General features: G+C 33.2%; 1 protein-coding gene across 1 annotated transcript in view; it reads left to right on the top strand.

Moving 5' to 3' along the window:
- Window positions 1-10,882, top strand: part of LOC117102777 — a 53,478-nt gene that overhangs the window by 34,715 nt on the left and 7,881 nt on the right. Inside the window, exons 33-45 of the mRNA XM_033243188.1 lie at window positions 863-1,120; window positions 1,276-1,527; window positions 1,942-2,196; window positions 2,799-3,050; window positions 3,318-3,575; window positions 3,731-3,982; window positions 5,387-5,644; window positions 5,871-6,113; window positions 7,072-7,311; window positions 7,835-7,948; window positions 8,568-8,831; window positions 9,234-9,346; window positions 10,371-10,578. Of these exons, the coding sequence (XP_033099079.1) occupies window positions 863-1,120; window positions 1,276-1,527; window positions 1,942-2,196; window positions 2,799-3,050; window positions 3,318-3,575; window positions 3,731-3,982; window positions 5,387-5,644; window positions 5,871-6,113; window positions 7,072-7,311; window positions 7,835-7,948; window positions 8,568-8,831; window positions 9,234-9,346; window positions 10,371-10,578 (2,967 nt within the window). The remainder of the gene's footprint in view (window positions 1-862; window positions 1,121-1,275; window positions 1,528-1,941; window positions 2,197-2,798; window positions 3,051-3,317; window positions 3,576-3,730; window positions 3,983-5,386; window positions 5,645-5,870; window positions 6,114-7,071; window positions 7,312-7,834; window positions 7,949-8,567; window positions 8,832-9,233; window positions 9,347-10,370; window positions 10,579-10,882) is intronic.

The following is a 10,882-nucleotide window of genomic DNA, read 5'->3' as shown; positions in this document are numbered from 1 at the left end:
TGAAATTTTATTTATGACGTCATTATTTTTCAACTTATTTGAACGTATCTTGCTTATTCTGGATCGATTGTCTTCCACCTGTGAGTATGTTATAGCTGAGACAATTCTCTTTCAGAAGTGTCCCTTTATTTTTCATTTTGATGACGTCATCATGGTAAAAAAGAATGCTTTTTTGGAGCCTTGTCATCTTTCTTTCTTAAAAGATGTAAACAATTTTAAAATAGAGGGCAGCAGACTGTATTTCGACGCTATCAGACCGATAGTTCGTATACTGTAAAGGGAAAATTCGTGTGGCATTACCAACCAACAGGGGGTTATAAATTATACTTGACAAGGTTTAAATACATGTGCCATTACCGTCCTCGGGCACGTCGTATAAGGTATTCGTACTTGTGCGTTAAAATTTTAAAATTGTTAATATCACTTTTCAGATAATTTAAAGCACGTTTCAGGTCATTTTCAGTATTCCAAAACTTTTCATAATTTACGCGCCGTACGCTCATTTTCACGCCAACAGCACGTACTGAAGTTGGAAATTACGTTTCAGTTACATGTTTTGGGTTTGTGACACTGTATTAATATCATTACCGTGCGCATGGACGTTAAGACGTATGTGTACACATTTGTAAGTCATTAAAATGCTCAAAATTACTCTTTTTAAAAACTAAATAGAGCATGTTTTAGCATATAATAATTTTCAATCAGCACCGCGCGTGCTTCGTCAGGGTCAAAGTACAGCGGATCACCAAACTCGTCCTCAGTGACGAGTTCAAATCTAGTATTTATTATTGTTGTTGTTGTTATTGTAATTCGTGACTGACAATTATGCTTTAATGTCCTAAAAATATTTCTGATCGTTTAGATGAAGAAAATCCCCGTATTTCATGTCCAAGCAATGTTGATGTATCTACTAATGATGGGTCAGCTAAAGCAGTGGTGAGCTGGTCAGTCAATGTAACGGACAACACAGATTCTATATATGAAGTAATAGTGTCAGGCTCTGGTACAGAGTATAATGAAACTGGACATGAGTTTCCTGTTGGCATGACAACATTAGACTATGTTGTTACAGATGCATTTGGTAACAAAGACAACTGTTCCTTCACAGTAACTGTCAGCGGTAAGAGGATAATATAAAATATGTTACGACTATGCAACATCTACAGTTTGATATGTTTGAAAATGGATTGAATTTATAAGCATATGGAGAAAAAAAAACTGAGAACCATCAACAGTTTAATTTAATGATATTTTAAAATTTGATTTCTTTTGCAGATGCTGGAGAACCTATGTTACAATGTCCCGATGATATTGATGTAGCAATAACTGATCAAGGCCAGTCATATTCGACAGTTTATTGGAATGTATCAGTGAGTGACAATTCTGGGAGTGTGACATGGAATTGTAGCAGAGTATCTGGTGACAAGTTTGTCGTCATCTGGCCAATTGAACGACAGAATGTTACCTGCAGAGCTGAAGATCTGTATGGCAATACTGCAGAATGTGTATTTTATGTAAAGGTTTATGGTATGTTATTGTTTGTGGTTAAATTAAATCATTTATTCATTTCATGAAGTTTTTCGTTTTCAATAATGGGACAACGATAACATTACAGATGTAATACAGATTACCATAGAGGTTGCTTGAATTCTAATGCCAGCAATGTACCTCAGACTCTAATGTACTGATGATATCAGGACTAAGTAATGTAAATGGTAAGATAACGGTACAATGCTGCGATGTAAATGAAGCAGTCGCAGAATCTTCATAACTATGAAAATGGCAGCTTAATCACTGAAGAAGATGTAGACTAATATGCTACCTGTATATTTATTTTTTAAACATTGAGATGTGTGTTGTGTAATTCTTAAATTGTATATGTATATATGCATATTTTTAGAAATCAAAATGTAATCTTGTCTTGTTCAATATTATTTTTAGATAGAGAAAACCCAAGTATTTCATGTCCAAGCAGCATAAATTTGCCTACTGATATGTCAGCTGAAGCCGTGTTGAGTTGGTCAGTCAACGTTACAGACAATATTGATTCTGTGTATAAACTAGTATTGTCAGGCTCTGGTACAGAGTACAATGAATCTGGGCAAGCATTTAGTATTGGTCTGACAACATTGAACTATGTCGTGACGGATGCATTTGGTAATAAAAACGAATGTTCTTTCACGGTGACTGTTATAGGTAAGACTTTAAAAATCATCATTATCTGTTACCAGTAGACCTTTTCAATATTAAGTTTGAATTGTTCGAAGTTCTGGTTTAGTTATATATGTAAGATCGTAAACATATTCATACCTTTATATGAGGTTTGCCATTCCAAAACCAGCATACTGTCGCTAATTGTTAAACTTAGTAATTAGCATAAGAACATGGCAGTATTGTATACTTTAGTGCAGAGAAGCCATAATACTTTTAATCATAACTTTGACAATAGTAAATCGATGTCAGTAAATGTCCCATCATTTTAAGGCTTATACAGTTCATCCTCCAATTTGAGAAGACTATAATTCTGAGACCCTAATTTGAGACCACTTTTTCAAAAAACCAAATAACAATCTTCAATCTTTTACCACAAGGTTAACCCTCTAATTAAAGACCAAATTTTCGAGGCCACCTCAAATTTTCAGGTCCCAAAGGTGGTCTGGAATTATGGCAAACTGTAATAGGGAGAATAAGAATATATTAAAAAGTCAATTTTCCTTTTTTGGTCACTGATGCTTGTTTTGGGTTGGCAAGCATCATATAGTGAAACGCTATTTAACATTTTTATGCACTGTATATAGATACTGGTGAACCCATAATAGAATGTCCTGCCGACATTGATGTAGCGTTAACCGACCCAAGTCAGCCATATTCTACTGTTTATTGGAATGTAACAGCAAGCGACAATTCAGGGAGTGTGACATGGAATTGTAGCAGGAAATCTGGTGACAGGTTTTTCGTTATCTGGCCAATTGAACGACAGAATGTAACCTGCAAAGCTGTGGATTTGTACGACAATACTGTAGAATGTCTATTCTATATAATAGTTAATGGTAAGCCAAGATGTTTCGATGCTATTACAGTAATTGGTAGGGTATATTTTATGATGCATTTTTTGTGCGTACGGTACTGGCCATATGGTTTTCCTCATGTGGCTTTTGATATTGTTTTTAATTTATTATTGATAATATTGGTCAAAAAGTAATTGATATATTTACCTTTTTTCTATTTACGGGTTTTATTGAGCAGTTTTGATTAGTGTTTAACAAATAATTATTCTAACCGATTATAATACGTCTTACTCTTATGCTGATTCATAGATGAAGAAAACCCAAGTATTTCATGTCCCAGCAACTTCGATGTTCGCAGTGATGATGAATCAGCTGAAGCAGTGGTCAACTGGTCAGTGAACGTCACAGACAACACAGATTCTATATATGAAGTAACAGTGTCAGGCTCTGGTACAGAGTACAACGAATCTGGAGACTCGTTTCCTATTGGCTTAACAACATTAGACTATATTGTCACAGATGCATTTGGTAACAGAGGCGATTGTTCCTTCACAATAACTGTCAGAGGTAAGGGGACTATATTAAGTGTATTCTTTAAGTGACAATTTTATTAACTTTTATTAAGGTAATAATGTAACTGTGTTTTATTTATAATGAATAAATGTATTTGTATTGCAAATACATGTTGATTTCATGACATATTATTTGAATACTGTTTGTAGATACTGGAGACCCCATGTTGCAATGTCCTGGTGATATTGATGTAGCATTAACTGATCCTGGTCAGCCATATTCGACTGTATATTGGAATGTATCAGTAAGTGACAATTCAGGAAACGTGACATGGACTTGTAGCAGAGCATCTGGTGACAGGTTGGACGTCATCTGGCCAATTGAGCGACAGAATGTATCATGCTCAGCTGAGGATGTGCATGAAAATACTGCAGAATGTATGTTCTATATCACTGTATATGGTAAGCCAAGTTGTGAAGATTTTGTTTTATATCATGCATATGGTGTTGACACAAATTTTGTTGAAAATGTTCAAATACATTGTGGCTCCGTCTTTTGGTAAAAAAGCTGTCGAAATCAAAGTTGCTTCTGTTATTTAAATGTACTTTTTACTTCTGTTCTCTACATCAACTTTTTACATGTTGTATGCAATTCTATATTTCTCCTACCATTCTTTCCCTTTTTTTGGAAAGCAACTGTCATCCAATTTCGGGAACTAGACCTACTTTACTCATCTCATTTCTTAATTATTATTAATATTCAGTTAATTTATTTGGTCTTAGCTGTCACTTCACATATCCATATATGTTACAATAAATGTGTCAATTTTAGTTATGTTTCTTGTGTGTCTACCAAATCTCTTCTGTAAATATATGCCGCTGTAAGTGTTATTTATATTATCAAATATGACTGCCTTTTGAAGTTTGTGATTACAATTATGATTAAAAGTAAATGGTAAATTTTCCAAAGGCGAGTGAAAAAAACTGGAGAAGCCATCATTTACTCTGTAGTCATAATTTCAATCGTCTACTACAATAGAGCAGTATATATTTGGTTTATACGTTAATGCTGTTACAGTAGGTCTATAGTCAATGATTTCTTTTTATATAAGTACTGTCACAAATTATTAGTAAAGTATTGTTCTTTATTTCTTTAGTGCTAGGATGTAAAGTTCTAAAATGTTGACTGTTTTAGCTTCTTGTAGGCTGCTGCATAATGGTGTAATCTAGAATGCTGGTGTTTTTTCCTTCTAAGTTTCAACAAAACTCTTGTTGTTATTCTAGGTAAAGGTCTTTATTCCAAAGCTGTCGTATTCGAAACGAGGGAAAATATTACGTTTGTTTTAATCACTTAACCGTTATTTAGATAATTGAGCTTTATCTATATAATGTTACTACTTTGTATATAATCTATTCCAAATGATATACTTTTATGAACAGGTTTGTGTTTTTGTACAACTTCTTAAAGTGTTATGTAATAATATGTAATAAATAAGTGTTTGTCTTGTAAAATATCAGCTTTATATGATATGATATGTAATAAGTTGTAAAATGTAACAACAGGTTGAAGTAATTTGTATACATCATTTACATTGTTACATCGTTAAGACAGTTATGTAGGTGACCTTTGGAGGTTTGTATAGCATTGTGTTTTATTTCGATTGGATTCATTTGTAAGAACATGAAGAACTTGCACTAGAAGTTAAAAGAACAGGACTGCATGTGACATTGTTTGCATTTTAGATTTCATTATGGCTTAACTTTTCCATTATCAAAGCTATACACCAGGTTGAATGTAACCTGATAAAGCCTTGACATTTAAATGCCTTTTTGTTGGTTGCACATTCATTATATGACTTTATATAGACAAGGAGAAACCAAGTATTTCATGTCCCAACAACATTGTTGAGCCTACTGATAAGGGGTCGGGTGAAGCAGTGGTCAGTTGGTCAGTCAATGCCTCAGACAACACAGATTCTATATATGAAGTGGTGGTGTCAGGCTCTGGAACCGGGTTTAACGCAGAGGAAGAAGCATTTCCAATTGGTGTGACGACATTATACTATGTTGTAACAGATGCATTTGGTAACACAGACGATTGTTCATTCAGTGTGGATATCAAAGGTAAACTACACATACATATTTTTATTCAATCTTCCACTCCATCTCAACGATGGTTCTACATTGATATCACAATCTCTAGAATACCTTCTTAGACATCTTAAAATCTTTCAATTATTGCAATATAACTCTCTCACATTTATACTTTAAATGGTTGTCTAATAACCATAGTGTATATGTGTAGTTTATATTTCTTGGTAATTAAGATGACAATCTTTCGTTTTTTTAGATGATGAAGATCCTATATTCACAAACTGCCCAGAAAATATCAATTCTGAAACGGAGTCAAGGTCTTCTAGCGCCCAAGTTTTTTGGTCACCCTCAGATATTTCTGACAACTCAGGAGAACCAAGTGTTGTTGCCTCACACAACCCAGGATCTGTATTTAATTTGGGAATAACAAAAGTGGTATATACTGCACGTGATGACTATAACAATACAGCAGTGTGTGCATTTAATGTCACTATTGAAGGTAATGTATAGTATTATAGGAATGCATAATACAAAGTGTTACCACTTTTAAATAGCGCATTTTAGCTGCTTTCTAAAATGTAAAAATTATGACAAAACTCCTTAGAACATACGAATACAATGCAGTTTACAAAACTAATTAACAACATGTTTTGACGTGTCACACGTCATCATCTGGCAATAATACTTATGCTATTGCTGGTTTATATACTACCTACTAATGTAAGTCATGTACATAAAGGTCATGAATACTGTGGTAAGTCATGTATATAAGAATTAAAATAAAAGAGTGATAATTTAAATGAGTCGTTTGTTCAGTGACGGATATTACCAAAGCAATTTAAAGAGCATCTTTTATTTTAAGTTGATAATTATTGTGTGCGTGGACTCAAGAATAGTATAGAATTAGATGGTTTTTGCATTTAACTGAGTTTTGAAGATGTTGAAAAATGTGTGAGAACTTGTCCCGAACTAAGTGCACCTTTTATGTGTCTACTGGTCTCACCAATATATATGGAGTTACACCCTGTGCAAGTAAATTTGTAGGCAACACAGGCTCGGAGATTAGTTGGGACGTTACATAAAAAAAAAAACCCAGATAATTTATATCATTTAAAAGTAAGTTTAACATTAATATTAGAGCAATAATTTGTGATGACATGTAGGCCTTCTAGGGAAGTCAAAGATTAATCATGTTATATATGGAAAATGAATTCCAAATGTTTAGTATTCATTCATATATTTTGTTGCACGTCAATTGCAAATTAAATGAGTTACTTTGACTAATAGACTGTACACAATGGTGGTGGCACAATTATTTGTATGGTAGTACAATTATTTTAGTTACTTTTTATTATAAATCATTTTACAATTGCTGTTATAAAATTAAATATCTTGTAATATATATAATGCATGGCTACATGTAACCATAGGCCTATTTAATTATTGTTTTTTTATAGATAAAGAAGCACCGTTTTTAATGTGTCCTGAAGATATTGTGGTGATGTCTACTTCGTCATCAGGAATTAATGTCACATGGTCACAGCCTAAATATGACGACAACTCCGGACAGTCAGTGACACTAAGTTCATCAGAAAATTCAGGAGATGTGTTTACAGTTGGGCAATATATTGTAGCATATACAGCATTCGACCAATCAGGGAACAATGCTACCTGTCAATTTGAAATCACAGTAGGAGGTAACATAATAAACAGTTAAAAAATTGGACTTAGATTTTGGTTTTTCTTGAGGATACATAAATAGTTAGGCCTTACCAGGAATACATGGCATCTCTACCTAACTACTGTTTTCATAGCAATTGAAATAGCGTGAGATGAGATCATTAAATTTTTTTTTAAAAACTTAGATTTGTTCAAATCAAAATTTTAATAGATATAATAAAATAATTCATAATATCTGGATGGAGTGAATTCCACAATCTCACAATCTAGTTGGTATTGCATATTTAGAAGAGTCAGTTTTAGATTACAAATGTTTAAATGTTAAAAGATATTAATGACTATTATTGATAATTAATTTACTAGAAACTAAACTCTAGTGGGAGGAATAATGTAAACGACGCATATAATGTAAAATAATTGATTTACATAATTTGTAGGGCGTTGTTGTATATGTGGATGTAGTATACAATACCTAGTATAATTAAAGTCAATCAAATCAAATGCCGGACTTTTCAAAGATATCATTTCTACTTGTGATAGATCCGTGTACAACAACACCTTGCTTGAATGGAGGGACGTGCATTTTATCAGACCCTGACTTTGAATGTCGTTGTCCAACATTACATACTGGTGAAAACTGTGAAATTATACCAGGTAAATTGGATTGGATTGGATTTATTCGGTGTAAACACCAAGGATAGCCCACGAAAGTTTAGAAGAAGACTTATTTCCAGTGGAGTCCTACTGGTGGTGATTGGGCAGTAGACCAGGAGACAATCCCCTACTCTTTTCCAAAGAGTGTACTGTGTCCTTTATTGTGCACATGGGCCATCAATGCACACAGGACCAATGGTTTAATTATAACTTGTATTTCAGCCCTCCAGCTGAAATACAAGGAGAGACAGCGATGGGAATTGAACCGGGGACCTAGAGATCTCCACGGTTCAGCACACACACAGTGGCTACCACCAGATTAGCCGACTGAGCTAAGCTGCTCTCTCAATTAAATCTCTCTCAGTAAATTACATGTGGATGTACATTATGATGATATAAATACTAAATAATTATTCTAAGTATATAACCATATGCTATTATAACACAAATCTTAATCACTCCCATTCTTAAGTTTGTCATCAATTTCTGGCATACTAGGCTTAGACCTACTGAATAGTTAATCAGAAAAATTGAAGACATTTTTCTTTAAAAAACTCTTTTTTATGAGCACAGTCTGTAAAACAGTTTTAATACGTACATTATAATATTCATGTTTTAGGTTTACCAACTGCAGCAGTTCAACCAAGCTTTGTGAGTGTTGATTATCTAAGTGCAGCCAGGTTTTTTTGCAATATAAGTAACTCAGTTGATTGGCAATGGTACAAAGACTATGTTGCAATCCCACTTACTCAGAATCTGGAATATCTAACTATCGATAAAGTAAGTCTGGATGATCAGGGCTATTACTATTGTAAAGCATCGGGGGTATCGCCACATCAAGGTGAAACAGCAGATTCCAATATGGCGGTTCTGACTGTTAAAGGTAAACTCAGTTTATTTATAGCATAGGCCTAATATGATCAACGTCAGTTAAATCACAATAGGACGTCTGGTGGATATGGTGACTTGCAATAAAGCTTAAAATGTTAAAATTATTAATTACGTAAAGGTCAATACACGAAACATAGTTTGTATTATTCTAAATTCATTAGATTAATAAAAAATCAATCAATATCATAAACTGTTATGGTATAGAGTACTTTAGAGTACTCTATTTCTTGTTAAAAAAAATTGTCCATTTTGGTTTTTACAAAATCATCAGTTAAATATTATGATACTGTATTTCATTAGCATTTTTAATTCTTATTTACATATGGATTGTTTCAACTGATATTACTGATTATGATTTTTATTAATCCTAAATACTATAATCTTTTATATGTAGATGCAATAGCAGTACCAATATTACTGAGGTTCCTGCATTTGCAATTCACTTCAGCCATGTTAGATTTATCGTCCAAGGAATTTCAAGACGCATCCTCCACAATTACTAGTTTGGTAATTATATTTCAAGTTATTAAGAAACATTCCACCATCAATTTGCATTTGATAGCTGAATGTACCTTTCCAGAGTGTCTATCCATCTTAAATTTATTTATTTATTTGTTCGTTTGTTTGTTTGTTTATTTGGTATAAAATACTCAGAATGCCAAAAAAAGTTGAAATACTTTTGAGTTTGGCAATATGAAAATATATATGGATATTGTTTCTAAGATCCCACAAAATTACAGCTTAAACCTAAGTAAACATATCTGTGAGATGTCCCCGTATTCCTAGCCCTGTTTTGATTGGTCAGAGTTGTGTTTTATTTGCTTTTAATCATTAATTAATATATATAGAATCCAAATTACTTGCATGTTCATTGAATCGATAGACCTAAATGTTGTTGATTATTGATGTGTGGTGTGGTGCTAGGATCGATTCATATAGCGCGCAGTGATTATGAGTCTCCATATAATATCACCCTCACTATTACCATTGCAGGTACAGTTTGAGTCTTACTAATGTCGAGTTAGTTTCCCTGTTTTAGTTTCCCTGGTTTTTTTTTTTTTTTTGGTTTTTTTTTTTGTTTAATTTATTTTTACTCTTACATCCCGTTTTCCATTGTTTTTCTGATGGCATTGGTCACTTTTTCAAACATTGTCCAAGCATGGAGGAAAAATATCAAAATATGACATCATTCTACATAGGCCTAATTTAAATATTAATAACAGTCATAGTTCGAGTTTCCCTGACGTCGACATTTTCATGTATTTTAACCTAATAATTTTCAGTATGGTTTCAATTTTGGTTTTCGTGTGTTATTTTACGTTGACTTCTTAAATGAGTTTTTTTTTGTAATTTCAACATCACTTCCTCTTATGGCTATGAGGAAAAGCACTATTCTCTGTTTTACAAACAGGCATAGTAAGTCTAGTTATTATTTCAGCGCTATTGATATAACCAATAGATGTTTTATTTAGAAGGATACACACCATTAATGAAATTGATTATTATAATATTACTTTTTTTCTTGTATCAGTTAAGCGATGGACTGCAGAATCTTGGTGATTTGGTTGCTCAGGTACGGAGGTTAAGTAATGGAAGTGTGATTGCTGGTGTTAATATATACGTACAAAATCCACAAATGTCTTATGATGAATTTAGTGAAAACCTGTTACAAGGATTGATAGAGTTAGCAGAAAAAGATGGATTAATAGATCAAGATGCCATCACAATATTTAGCACAGGTAAAAACTAATAAGGACACTCACCCATGTGTCTGTCTCTTATACACATCTAGATGTGTATAAGAGACAGGAGTTAATACACTGTAAAGATGGCCGAAGCGAGTGTAAATCGCTGAATGTCTGTTGTAAACTACATCAGAATTGCAGTGTCTGTATTTTTAGAAGTGAAATTTCTTTTACCAAATCACTGACAAATGTTCCAACATTTATGTCGGAGAGGTTAAGCCAATATACATCAAAGGGAGTAAAATATAGCGATGGTAAAACTTGGACATTTTTTAAAGAGAAGTAGGCCTAGCCTATG

This window comes from Anneissia japonica, unplaced genomic scaffold (assembly GCF_011630105.1).
Source record: "Anneissia japonica isolate Jap-2015-1 unplaced genomic scaffold, ASM1163010v1 scaffold1005_len2656397_cov198, whole genome shotgun sequence".
NCBI lineage: Eukaryota > Metazoa > Echinodermata > Crinoidea > Comatulida > Comatulidae > Anneissia > Anneissia japonica.
This window is presented reverse-complemented; position numbering and strand designations above follow the sequence as displayed.